Here is a 14,235-nt window from a genome sequence, read left to right as displayed (position 1 = left end):
GATCAAATAAATTAAAGTAAAATTTCATACATATTTCTGTAATCTCTTTGAAGGCACTTTATTTGTATAGGAAATAACTTTGGGTTTATCTGGTCTGAGCAATAACAGGCAGTAATGGCGCAGGGGAGTTCAGGAGAGTGCCAACAGGACGCAAGTTTCTCCAGACGCACGAGGGGGAAATTAATCAGTCACCTTCGAAACGTAGCACTTTGCAAATGTTTCTGCGTCCAAGCAGCTATTCTGACTATCTTCTCACAGGTGACTTTCCCCAAGGTCAGAAGGCCCCCCGCGCACGCGGACAGGCACGCTCCATAAACGCCAGGAGCTGGAATGGAGCTATGTAAACAGGCAGTGCGCCGGCGGAGCGTAACTGTCGCGCTCCCGATGTCTCCATCTCCTCCTCTCTGCTTTGTTAACACTTGTATTTCCCATAAAACTAAATTAAATGAATAAAACACAAACAACAACCAAAAGTGTCAAAAATGTTTGCTGGTATGGTGAAATTTTGACAAATTCCGAACTTTTCATTACAGCATTTGTATGTCATTCCTGTAAGTAAAATAATTAGGGAGATAGGGGCACAAATATGAAGACGACTATTTATAAATTAATCATTTTGTCGTCCCTCCATTCCAGACATCTGGCTTTATTTGTTTTTGTTAGACTTCTTTCCATGTCTGCAGCATCAATCATTTTTGGCAGAGGATGTCACTCTGGTGGACTGGTGGATATCTTGATTTGTTGACAAAAATCCCTTTAATTTGTGTAACTGTAAGAGCATTTTTTCCATTAAAGAGAAAGAAAATCTGAACGAGAGCAATCCGCACCGGAGTGATTGATGAAAGGACAGAGTGTTTGCACCGGGGACAGGAAGTGGACCCCACCGGGGAAGACTGAGGTGAGGTGTCTCTGTCGCGTGGAAACCCAATTCATCCATCCACCATTCCTCTCCCCGCGCAACCACTGCGGAGGCGCGCGCTCTCTTTTAGTGTGTTTGTATGACAAATCAGATGACCTCTTCCTCTCTCTCTTCATCCCCATCCACTGCAGTCCCTTTTATGCAGCGATTTTAGTCACAGCGCAAAAATTGCGCATGTTTTTGTTTTATTTCTGTTTTTTATGACTAAAATAAAAAAAACACTAAAATAGAAAAACATTTTGGAATAGTTTTTAAAATATGTATTTATTTTAGATTTTTTTTTAAATGTGACAGTTCACAAAAAATCGAAATGTTTACAAAAACATTTTGAAGTTTCCCCCCATCGCTCCTCATCAGCAGCAGAGAGGCCCGACGAAGCGACAAAGACAAGCCGTGCAACGTGTAGGGTAGACCTATGTGATCGATTGTGAGCGCGCGCATGAGTGTATGCCATCTCTAATGCCCTGTTAATTGCCTGACAGTGTTCCTACACACACCTCCACTAATGTTCCGCTTGCTATTCAGTCTGCGGCCTGCCTTCCTCCTTCCTCTCTTCTTCCATCTCCCTCCGGCACGGATCTGTCTGGTAGGGTGGAGGACTCGGTCACCAGAACCGTGTGCGGGTTCTGGAGGGAAATGTTTTCAGGAGGGAGCGAGTTTTAGAGAGGAGATGGCGCGTCGACGCATTCAGCACCATGGACAGCGCCTGACCTCCACACTCACAAAGTGATGAAAACACACACATATATAAATAAATGCGATTTCTAGGATGCGTTAATCACAACAATTACCCAGACGATGCATTTTTTTTTTCGCTGAATCTGACAGACGTCCCTTGTAAGTCTCCTTTTCTCCGTGCGCGGCGCCGCTCTCATTACACGCGCTGATTAAAGCATAGATTAGCCAGCAGTGGCCCCGCACACTCCTCACCAGCGGCTCGCTCAATATCAATTAGAGGCTGCGCCAAAAGCAGCATGTCCACCGGTGGCCCTCCGTCTCCTGATTCCAGCCTGTCGCTCTGGAAAACGCAAACAGCTAAGATTCACCCGAGATTTAAGCAACATTTTAACAAACAAGATTATCTTAAAACACAGTTTCTCTGGGATTCTATGGATGTTGTCAGTCCATTTAAAAAAAAAAAATAATAAGAAAATGTCCTTTCATAGCAGTGGCCACTTCCCTGGGTCACTGTGGAAATAATGAACAGCACTTGGAAAAGAGTAAAAAGCCCTTCAACCAGCAAAAGTAGGTCGTTCCACTTTAAAGAGAATTAATTCACAGTTCTACTCTTCTTTGACCTCCTTAGCAAAGCGGAAATTAGGCTAATGCGCTCTGATTTCATTCATTGGCTACATTAGTGAAGATATTTCTGTCCGATAACTTCTAACTCTGATCTGTTTTCTAGGAAACAACTTATTTATTAACTCGAAACACAGTAATAGCAGGTAGAAACATGAGTTGTTGTCGCTTTATGCAGTAATTTGATAAGGAAGAATGAAATGACGTTGACTAACTTTTTAAGGCAATTTTAAATCTGCTGGAATTCACATCAAGTTCAATGTCAATTTTCCCATCACCCCTATCATTGATTGCCTTTTTATGGGAAAAATCTGCAACGTCCTCAGCCTATTTATTTACCCCCACCTCAGTGTCCAGTAACAGACAGCTTGTCCAATTAAAAGTGGCCATCGATTATAGATAGCTACCTGCTGGCATATGCGGGAGACAATGTTGGAGGCTATGCCACTGCCAATACAGGCTACAGTTAGCCATGTACTAACCAGAGCTGACACCAGCATATTAGACCTGGACCGGGTTAATTCACCTGCAGTTGGCCCTTGTGTTGGCTCCACAGCGCGGTGGTTTACCTGCCCAGTCTAAATGCTGATCATTAAGTTGCTTCCAGCAGCCATGATTGGTGCAGAGGGGCCCATATCATTGATTAAAAAGGAAGGTTGATATCGCAGTTATTTCAACTCCTTCCATTCTCCCAGTGGGGCTGGATGTAAGGCATGTTCAGGATCAATTCAGGAGAGATATGGAGCTTTTTCTTTTTCTTTAACTTTGAGAATGGACATTTAAGGATATATTTTAATAAATAAATGTGAGGAAATGACAGCACTAATTTGAATGTCTGCGTGGAAACCGGCCTTGTTATTGTGTGCGTAAAATCCTCTGCAGCTAATTCCATTTTTTTCGCCCCCCATCTCCTATTTTCCAGCAAGCTGCTTTTCCATTAACGTTGGCAAAACACGGTGGCAGGTCCATTTAAAAAGCTCCTGCTCCACCCTTCCCATAAGCGCCTCAGCTCCAGAAAATAAGAAATTAAGAGCAGGGCCCATTTCATCATCAGCTGCTGTCTGTCTGCCCCGAACGCAGGCGGCTTCCCCTGGAGGGCGGGACAGTGGAGCTTTCCCTTAGCATATGTTAACTATCACAAGATGTCTTGATGGAACACAACAAAATGACTGGTAATTGACATAAAATATGACAAAGTGTTTGAGTCTTTCTGAGGAAAGCGTTTCGTATTACGGCGTATCAGCTCCGTAATGTGGCTGATTAATGAAAGATCTGCCTCGCAGCCACTCAGCTGATTCTGTGAAAAATGAGTTTTGTGTTGTCATCCCGACAAGCCGCCAGCCACGGCCGGAAAAGACTATTAGCCTGGAATCATTATCAATAGCTATATTTTCAAACTCTATTACGGCAATCAGGCTAAAAATTTATTCAATAGATTTAATTCATTTGGATGTAATTGATAAATAATCAAAATTTATCAATGTACTTGCGCACATTTCACTAACAATCAGGGAAAACTGCCCCATTTACCAGCTGACTTAGTCCAAATTAGAGCTAAATTGATGATCAATTAATCTTTGGAGGCTCGTGTTTAGCAGAGAAGAAGCAGAAATGTGGCTGAGAGGAAAGGAAGGAGAGAAAAGGAAGATAAGGGGAATGGACTGATGGGAAAATTGGGGATTTGTGGAGTGAGGGACGACTGTGAAAACGCTGACAGGGGTTATGAGTGAAAATAACAGGGGAATATAACAGAAGGCGTTTGTTTTATTGCTTTCATTGCCTCCAAATGCCTCAAATGCAGTTTGGATGTGTGTTTATGTGAGCTGCAGAGCTTCCTTTAGAGTCAGGGAGAGTGTGCCTGCATGCCTCAGAGGGAGCAAGTCACACACTTGAAGTATCAGGTAGATCAAGTCAGACTGAGCAAGGTCAAAGAGACTGATCCCATTTATTCTTTAATTTGCTGAGGCATTAAATTGCATGATGTGGCTTTGCTGCAGTTTCATAATTACCAGCACATGTTTCTAATTTCAAGCTACTCATAGGCACTACTGACCCAAGTCCTCCCAGTTTTTCTGCTTTTTCAGGGTGCTGGAGGACTTGCATGCATATCTGTTGGCTAAGAATACATTTTTAAAAAACCCAATTCTTGGATTATTCAGGATGAGATATATAGTGGAGTTACTTTTTTGAGCAAAATCCTTTAAGTCACTCCAGAATAAAAGTCTCAAACAAGTGCATTATAAAGAAAAATAATCATATTGATGTTGGATTAGAGTATAAGTCACTTTTTGGGAGAAAACAAAACAATATTTGACTTTTTCTCCAAAATTACAGCACTAATGTTGAGGTTTTAGTGGCTTTTGCTTTTTCCTGATGTTTTTTTTTTTCTTTTGACTAAGTTAAATAAATCAGGAAAATGTGAGTCCCTTTATAACCTCAGAGTTGGGTTGAAAACAGCACAACTTTGAGTTTCAGTCTCAAGTAGATAGTTTGGTGCAATCTATTCATTCTCGCAAATTCACCTTGTCCAATAGAAAAGAATGCTTTGAGTTTTAATTATATAGAACAACATACTTGTGTCTGAAAGTTCCAGTTGTTATTTTTTTAACTATTTGGTATTTCCATTCTGAGAAGGGCTGAAGTGTAAAAAAGTGCAAAAATGGAGGAAAGTCGAGGAGCTCTGCAGGATCGCCTGGAGAAGACAATGCTGGTAAAGTCAAATGTTTGTCACCTTTCCACAGAAGTTGAACATTTTTAGGTTAGAAAAATAAACAAATTAGTTTTTTATGTTTCTCTTAAAGCTAATTTTATTACTGTTATTTCTAGGGGTGTAATGATTAATCGATGAGTCGATTTTTATTCCAACCAGATCAACCTGTCTAAGGCAAGCTGTTGATCAAATCAACCAAAACCATTATACAATCCTTTCAAATTTAAAAAGATGAAATATACTTGATTTTGGAAAATACCATTTCAATTGATTCACATTAGGTTTATTTTGCTATTATATAAAAACGACCAATGGACAACAGACAAAATGATGGATCCATCATTACTGTCCAATGTGAGAACACTTTAAATTTAGCAAATGTGTAACTAATGTTTGTATTATTTTCATGTGGAAAAACAACAGTGGTCTGAACTTTATCAAGCAACGGTGTGAATGGATTTGACAATAATTCTTTTTTACTTGTTTGTTTGTATGTACACATAATTTACAGCTCATTATCTTGGAAAAATACAAGGAATCTTGAAAACTTCACCTGCACTGTTCAGCACCAGGTATTTATCTCTGAGTCACACTGGTTGAAGTCTTTGGTTATTGATTTTAAGTCAGTCAGTGAATCAGATCATTCAAAACAATCCTAAATCGACTATGAATGGTTTTGGAAACCACAAATTACAAAATTAATAAATAAATCATTACTCATTTCTCATTATTTACTAACTTTTCCATCCCCTGTGCATGATATTCACTTGGTTTTCATTGAAACGTTTAGGCTTGAGTCCTTAACTTTTTGTATGAATTCCAATAGTTAACAGTGGAAATACTAAAACCCAGCAATGATGTCCTACTCTTTATAGCAGAAGGAAATTGTGAAAACACGCAGCGCTCATGATGAGGTGGAATTAAACCCTTACAGGACTGGAAAATGCTCAGCAGATACTCCAAACCAATAAGCTACCAAAACACATTTCAAAGAAGATTTATTTTGTTGTTGGACTAAAGCTCTGCTCATGAGTTCATTTGAAATATTTTGTCTTTAGATTTTGCACGCAACATATTGACCCAAATCTGGTTAATTATCAAATTTTTCCACAAATACTGTGATTTTTTTTTTTTTTTTTTTACATTTTCTACATTTTCTTTTTCTTAAATTTTGGGGGAGTTTTTGAGATTTAAATGATCAAGAAACAAAAAATACAGAAACATGATGATGCTACACATTCATGTAAATTTTTTGAATGTCACGTGCTCATTTACCTTCAGTGTAAAGTCATCCACTGTTTCAATTACAAACAGAGAACGGGGTCACATTTAACAGCAGCATAATGAGACGCTTTCAAAACTGCCTCCGATTGGAACACCACTGTGTTAATGACATCATCTATTGTGGCTCTTAAAGCTATTTTAACATCCCCCACCTCCACCCCCCATCTCCCTAACCACACATACTCACACGTGCACTCCTGGTGCCTCCGCCACCTTCACCGTGACACGCGCCTCCTCTTCCTCATTAAGGAAATCGCTTTTCTTTGCTGATTATTTTATTTGATGTCGTGATTACCACTCTGTGCACAGCACCAAGCAGCGGCGGGCCGCAGGCGGAGGCCAGCGCCTCTAATTGGGGCATGAGATGCGCGGAGCGCTGCAGCCGGGCCGGGTGGCCGGAGTGGAAGGACATTAATGAGTTTGCCTGTCTGAGCCTCCCTCTCTCCCCCCCCCTCTCTCTCTGGCTGCTCATGCAACGCTCTTATTGCTCCGGCTCGCTCTTATATTCCTCTGACTTTCAAATCACCTGCACAAAACTACAGTGTGATTTGTTCCAGGCGCGTTTCTGCAGATGGAAAATCGATTTTCTGTTAGATTTCTATGACTGGGTGGATGCAGATGCCTAGGCCCGAGCATAAGAACCAGCTCGCCTCCCATGTCTGCATAAAAAACGTGTAAAGAATCTGCTTTCTCCTGCTTGTTTCACTTGTTCTACAGATGAGAAATGAATTTAACGCAGCTTGATTGCTAGAAAAAGCGCGGAGAGGGTGGACACGGAATTCTTGATCTCTGAAATTGCTCCACAAAATAGCATTTGTTTTTTTTGGGTGCGCTTCCATTAAAAGCGTCTCCTCGCGTGTAAACAGCCGTTCCGCACCCAGATGCGCCGCATTAACCCGAGAGGGGATCGTGTGAGCGCGCGCCTTTACTGGAGAAGATGGATGTGGTCCAGTTAGTGGGGCTGAGTGAGACGTAGGCTCATTTCAAGTGGGTTCCTCTTATTACGGCTATAAGTTACAGCCTGAGCATCGGACAGCTGACAGAGTGTTTACCATCACCAACAGACCGCAGGATTCGGAGATTTATTTTTGTTTTTTTTTTTTGCTGTTCTCCATGAGACTGTGTCACATAAATGCATTTTTTTCAAATATTTAATTTTATTTGGTACTAAATTTAATTTATAAATGACTATATGATTAAAGACACACATATGTATTATAAAAACCTAATTGGTGCACATACAACACTGACTAATATTAGAAAAACTAAAATATATTGTTTGTTTTCAGAGTTTCCAATTGAAATTTTGTTGTAAAAAGAAACTAAATAGTTAATTTAATTTAAAAAAACACCAGCTTATTAAATTTGAATTAATGAAGCAGGAAAAAGTTATATTTAAGCCAAAACTGAACTGATTTCTGCCTGATTCACTTTCTTTAAGTGTCCTCCAAAGCATACATACACACCAAATCCTGGCTCAGGCCCCCTCACACACGGCAGTGTGGCCTCCCAGCTCCCAACGCTCCTTTTCTCCCCTGTCCTGGTCTGAATCAAAGAAATCGAGCCTCCTTCTCTGCTGATTGCTTCTCCTGAACCTCGGGGAGCTGCGCGCACAGCCTTCCTCATCTCAGCGGACCGTGCACCAGAACCGTTTCCTTAAAGTTTTCACGCTGTGCCACATATCGGCCGCTTCCCTGCGTCCTGGCAGATTGCTGTTGAGGAGCATAAAAGATGAGCTGCCTCCATGCGGCGCAGAAGGAGGGCAGGCGAGTCTGCGCTCGGACGCCTCCATTGTGCGGCTGCAGAGAAACCCCATTTAGTCCCAGGCGGTGGTCTCCTCGGCAGGCGCGCCCTGACATCTGCCAAAAGCCTTCTCTAACCAGCAGTGTCTGCAGACAGATCAATGGCTGTCCTGTTAATTATATAATAGACCTTCTTATGGACCCTCTGCTGAAAGGGCACAATCGTTTAGGGTCCACCATGTCTGATTCTGTCCGCAGCAAACAGGCCTAAATACCTTTAATTGCACCTGCGTTGATGAAAAGTCGATGGGAGTTAAATCAGCCAATGGCTAACAGAGTTTAAATCCATCTGTACTCGTTTATTTATTTATTTCCTCAATTTGTCTTCACAAATCACCTGCCATGGGGGAATGGGAGCTATATTTGTTTTGTTTGTGATCCAAGGACGGGAGGGAAGTGAGGCTCGTGGAGCTGGGAGGAGGTTAGACTCTTATACTTTCTTTAATGACAAGTCAGCAGTGATAAATATCGATAGAAAGAAAAGAGGAAACACATCATTCCTTTTCTGGAAATAAAAAAAAGATTATTTTACAGGAATAACAGAAGAGCTGCCCTCATGAGGGTTTTCCTCCAAACCAAAGACTGCTGTCTCAGCGCAGGCTTTAGATGAGATTAAACAAACATATTAAGATGTTTAACATGGAATAATTTGAGCATGAAAAGCCAATAAATCAGAGGACGGAATGGCAGAGGATTGAATTGTAGGGTCCTGTGCACGTTTGGGTTTGCGCGCGCGCATGGTCGCTTAAAAAAGAAGAAAAAAATAAAGAGGGAGGGAGTCAGCCTCTGACATTTTTCAACTCCTGCTCTGATTGGCTCTCTTCTGAGGAAGCGCACGGGCTCCTTCAACCACTAAGCGCCTCCCCGTCGCTCTAAAGGACATTATAATGCAAGGGACCTCCTTTTTTAACCACAAACCGAATTTTGGTTCATTTAGACGATATATACTTTTGTAAATTGCCCCAAAGTTGTAGGATTTTTTTGGAGCGCATTTCGCCCTGGAGCGGTACGCGATGCTTTCTCACGCCGACCTCCTGGATGCTCGGCTCGGTGAGTTATCATCACTAAACTCTGGCCCTACTCTCCAGTGTAAGATTTCTACTTTTCGTTCAACTTTTGAATTGTTACATAGAATTAATTGTGTCACGTTTTGTCTAATTTATTTCATCTGACAGTAAATATGATGTGAAATTGTGCATTTATTTGTGCTCTTCATGTTATTTCTTGAGCGTAAAAGTTGCCTTTGCTCAGGATTTCCTTTTTCACCTACAGGGATGAAGGATGCTGCAGAGCTGCTCGGACACAGAGATGCTCTCAAGTGTCGGCTCGGTGGTGGAGTGGCCGATCAGGGGCATCCGGGAGACATGGCCCCCGGCTCGGACTCTGTGGAAGGGACCACTCTCCTGCCGGGGGAAGACATCACGACGGTGGGATCCAACTCCACCGGCATGTCGGTGAACGGGAAGGAGCAGGAGAAGCAGCAGCAGCCGCAGCAGAACTCCGGCCAAGCCACCAGTCAGCAGAAACAGAAGCGGCACAGGACGCGCTTCACGCCGGCGCAGCTTAACGAGCTGGAGCGCAGCTTCGCCAAAACGCACTACCCCGATATCTTCATGAGGGAGGAACTGGCGCTGAGGATCGGCCTGACCGAGTCCAGAGTTCAGGTTAGACAGATGCGGAGGATTTTAGAATGTTGTGTTTGGGTGTGGCTGGGATTTTGTATCAAATGTTTCACATAAAATAATGGACGAGGCGCACAAATTCGACGAGGCTTCCGTGCGTAATTTTGCATCGAAACTTAAAAATAGGAGACAAATTCGATTATATTTCCACCAGATCTTATAGTAACCCATAAATGTATGAAAACATTAACAATAATTGAATTTGTAGAAAATAAAAATCCACAAATTCACTGTATTTTTTTTACATTTATTTCCGGCAATATTCGAGTTTTTGGTCAAATGACAAGATTTGATATGTAAGCATCTTATTTTATTGGTTCAAACTTAAGATAAAGAAACTAATTTGGAGTTGAAAATATGTATTGTTTATTTTAAACATAATCCATGTTTTTTTACGTATATTTTCGATTTTATTTTTAATTTGCAAACAAAAATTAATTTAAAAATCCTTCATCAATATTTAACTTTAAATATTTATATATTGTATATAGAAACATAATTATAATTTTATGTTTTAGTAATTAAACCTTTTTATTTGAACAATCAGTGCCATGCAATAATAATCCAAACGCTACAGTAACCTATTTCAGTCTTATTTATAAGAGTAAACGGCTTATTAAACAATGATGTGAAATTCATGCAAATCATCCAATTGAAAGCATTAAAAGCAGAGCAATAATCCGTCACTTTAATAGTCTTTCTTTTATTTCAAACGCCGCAGAAGTCTGTCTGCTCTGTTAGTAAACATGAAGGTGCAGCCTTAAGGGCGCGCGCATTCCCTCACAGCCTCTCCTCTAAAATGCTCCATCAGCGACGTCTTAATAGGACTCCAGAATGTATTGTACTTTTTTTTAATGGAATGAGAAATTGCATTTTCTTTCCCCCTCGAGTGTAATGGCTTTGGGCGACGTTTCACGGCTGGCTGAGCGGAATGAGAGCGAGATTTCACTTTTAATACGGTGGCATCGACTCGCGGCCTGGCGCGCGCATTAATCACAGCCGAAGATGATGAAATCTTTATAAAACCCACCGCGCGCTTTTGGCACTTCGTCTGTGGCACGTTATATTTTCACGTTTACAATGAGGCTGTGCGTTTGTAATTAAAGCCAAACAGTATTTGTGACTATTTTTTAGTAGTAAATAAGACTTTATGGAAAATTTAATAAAAACACTTTGACGCACCTATATTATTAGAGTAACCCAAAATTGCTTATTTTTAACCCAACTCCCAGGTTAGAAAGTGTCTATTTTGTCTGATTAATTTTAACTCAGAATAAAAAAAGGAAAACAAGTGAAAATTAAGAAATTCAAATTGCTCCAAAAAGTGACACAAAATATATCCCAACAAGAAATAAGTTGAAGAAACATACCAAGTGTCTTATGATAGTAAAATGTTCTCTTGACGTTGTTTTCTTACAATAAATAAATAAATAAAGCTTTACATTTATCACGTGTAATTAGTTTTTATAGCATTTTATTTTCCTATTTTTTTTTCATAAAATGAAACATCAAAAATGTATATTTATAATAGTAGTAATGTGATAGTAAGCGTCCAACCCTGCGTTTTGCCCTTCAATAGCTGGTTCCAAATGGGAATTCAGGGGGTTTGAACAATTGATGAATGGATAAAAAATAGTGTGACTTTTAAACTATAACAGCAGAAAAAAGCAGTCAAAGCAGCTTAGCTTATGTTATGATATGGAAAAATGAAATGAAAATCACATTTTTGCCTGAGATATGGCGTCTCCAGTTTCTCTAACTACGCGCTGTCGCCCTCCCCAGGTTTGGTTCCAGAACAGACGCGCAAAGTGGAAGAAGAGGAAGAAGACCACCAACGTCTTCCGCGCCCCGGGCACGCTGCTCCCGACCCCGGGCCTGCCACAGTTCTCCGCCGCGGCCGCCATGGAGAACAGCCTGTGCTCGTTCCACGCCAACGACTCGCGCTGGGCCACGGGGATGCCGGGGGTCTCCCAGCTGCAGCTCCCGCCGGCCCTGGGCCGCCAGCCCAGCATGGCGCAGTCGCTGTCCCAGTGCAGTCTGGGCCCGGGCCCCCCACCGAACTCCATGGGCCTGTCGAACGGGTTGTCCTCCAACGGCTCGGGGCTGCAGTCTCACCTCTACCAGTCGCCTTTCCCGGGGATGTCGGCCTCTCTGTCCGGACCCACGAACGTATCAGGCTCCCCGCAGCTGTGTAGCTCCCCGGACAGTGACATGTGGAGAGGGACAAGCATCGCGTCTTTGAGGCGCAAAGCGCTGGAGCACACAGTGTCCATGAGTTTTACTTAGTGACTCATCTCCCCACTTTGTTTCCACTCCTGCTGTTTAGAAGAAACCCACAGAAACGGAGACAATAGAAAATATAACCGGACAACACCTTTGGACATATAAAAAATATAGTTTGGGTTTTTTTGTCGCGTAATTCGACAGGAATTGATCCCTTATTGATGATAAATACTATTGTAATCATCTCTAGAATTATGGCCAAATGACTGAGAGCCAAACATTTGTTTTCATCAGTGTGTCATTGCGCACATTATTGTGTTCCAGTGACGTTAGTGTTATGTCAAATGGTTACTTATAATATTGGACATATTTGGTACCAATCCGCCACTCTCAGTGGGCCTCTCGATCCGGGTCTGGGCATGCGCAGTGCACGTGGATTTAATCATCAAAAGAGAAGATGGAGCAGCTGCTTTTGAAGGATAAGAGAAAAAATAAAAATAAAAATAAAAAACAAAAAAAGAGAAAAAAATCTAAAAGCAACGAAAGAAAATAAGAAAATAAAAATTAAAAAAAATCTATACATTGATCTCTCAGTAGGCCTACTCTGTTTTTAGGATGTTTTGTGTAGATGAAACATTCTTGCTGTACACGCTGGTCTTTTTTGTGACATGTTTTAACTTATTGTATGTGCTATTACTTGACATATTTCTTAAATGTTTGATCTTTCATGCGCCACATTCACGGGTTTGTACCGATTTAAAATGAACACACGAATAAAAGTACTTTTCAAGAATGTCAAACAGAAAGAATGTGTTAATCATTTAACCAATCCACTGTTTATATTGTTTTAGACGAATTTAGACATTTTTAGAACAGTTTCAGTGTTCATTCGGACGATCCCACTAAACGCTGGGTTTAAAGACATTAGACAAGGGTCTAATCCAGGGGTCAAGGGTCTTATGGAGGCTGGAAGGTGACAGGCAGCAGTGGTAAAGATGTCAGTGCGTCAATGTGACGGTCGTTGGTTTTGACCGTGACTGTCAGAAGCAAGAAGACTGGATGAGCATGAGTCCAATTGGCTTTTTTGTTATGCTATAAGAAAACTTTCTGTTATGTTATGGAAAGTGTGTAAATAAAGATTGATTTAATTTGAAGAACTAGCAAATTTATCTAAGTGGGTCATAGCATTGTACTGTAAAAGTGTCTGCATTGAAGCAGGCAAATGACACAACCAGTTATTTTAAAAAAAGGAAAAGATTTACTTTTTTTTTTTATTAAATTCTGACACATTAATCTCACATTTATTCACTTAATTTATTAACTTAGTCTTTCTTTTAGTCAATTATCCCTAATAAAAATGATAACTCACTAAATTATGTCTAAAATTAATGAAACGTTTGTAGACTTATTTACACTTGTCCAGGGTGGACTCCATCTTCACCCAACAGTAGCTGGGATAGGCTCCAGCAACCCCGTAACTCCAAAGGGATATAAGAAAATAGCTATTTTTTTATTTGAACTCATTATTATGATTAAAATGAAGCACTTTCACATATTTCCGTCAACAAACTCTCTTTTCCATTCCAGCAATCCCCATTACAATATCTGGTGTGTTTTTAAATCCCCTTTGAAGTCGTAATCCTCCATCTGACCTGCATTTGTAATTTCTATTTAGGGCCGACTTTGTGTAGTGTTGACTACATTAAATGTGTCATAATAAGATAAGATAAAAGCTTAAATCTGCTTAACTTTTGCACTTTTTGATCATTTGACATTTAAATAAAATTGCTTAATTGGTTCCACAATAAGAAATCAGTGTGAGTTTTGATGATTATTATGTCTTGGTTTAATTTCAATTAATCCTGATGAGAGATGTACTGCCCGCGAGCTTCTAAGCAGTCCCGAGTGAGGTAAATAACCCTTTTTTCTCTCCGAAAGTGAGCGGACCTCACTGTCTGTGTCAAAGAGTATAAGTGTCAACTTGAGCCTGAAATCACAGCAGCTCAAATTAATCAGCGTGTTAACCTCATCTCGTTGCCAGCGCTGAGGCCAATTTGTGGTCATGGAATGGTAATTGATGAGATATGGCATTACCATAAGCTGTCCCACTGCCTGTAAACTTATAATTGAAGTTTCTGTAACAATGCAGCGAGGTTAAACAAAGATTAATCATAATTAACAAAACTATATTACTTTTCTCACATTAAACAGTTGGTTTCCACTTTTTCCATTAACTGAAAATTGCTGGGAGTAATTAATAGTGGGAAATTAGCCAAGACAAAAACGTGTGCAAATATTTTGCTTTAAGAATTCTTC

At 40.7% G+C, this 14,235-nt stretch overlaps 1 protein-coding gene across 2 annotated transcripts; it reads left to right on the top strand.

The window, feature by feature from the left end:
* The first annotated feature begins 7,696 nt into the window (after positions 1 to 7,696).
* Positions 7,697 to 12,503, top strand: LOC112147942 (homeobox protein orthopedia B). 2 transcript variants are annotated; one of them, XM_024274642.2, is made up of 3 exons: positions 7,697 to 9,103; positions 9,287 to 9,678; positions 11,479 to 12,503. In XM_024274642.2, the coding sequence occupies exons 1-3, from the start codon at positions 9,028 to 9,030 to the stop codon at positions 11,980 to 11,982; spliced, it is 972 nt and encodes a 323-aa protein (XP_024130410.1). In that variant the 5' UTR covers positions 7,697 to 9,027; the 3' UTR covers positions 11,983 to 12,503. The 2 variants fall into 2 exon arrangements, with proteins under 2 accessions (XP_024130410.1, XP_024130411.1); XM_024274643.2 differs by having other exon boundaries at positions 7,698 to 9,064.
* Positions 12,504 to 14,235: the final 1,732 nt, after the last annotated feature.

Source organism: Oryzias melastigma, linkage group LG9 (assembly GCF_002922805.2).
Source record: "Oryzias melastigma strain HK-1 linkage group LG9, ASM292280v2, whole genome shotgun sequence".
In the NCBI taxonomy this organism is placed as follows: domain Eukaryota; kingdom Metazoa; phylum Chordata; class Actinopteri; order Beloniformes; family Adrianichthyidae; genus Oryzias; species Oryzias melastigma.
The sequence above is the reverse complement of the archived record's forward strand: the minus strand, read 5'-3'. Positions and strand labels throughout refer to the sequence as shown.

What these genes read in the sequence shown, in the direction of transcription:
- LOC112147942 (XM_024274642.2), top strand. Translation starts at nt 9,028, where the DNA reads ATGCTTTCTCACGCCGACCTCCTGGATGCTCGGCTCGGTGAGTTATCA. An exon ending in CTCTGGCCCTACTCTCCAGT is followed by an intron (nt 9,104 to 9,286) that starts GTAAGATTTCTA and finishes TTTCACCTACAG; the next exon opens with GGATGAAGGATGCTGCAGAG. An exon ending in TGACCGAGTCCAGAGTTCAG is followed by an intron (nt 9,679 to 11,478) that starts GTTAGACAGATG and finishes CGCCCTCCCCAG; the next exon opens with GTTTGGTTCCAGAACAGACG.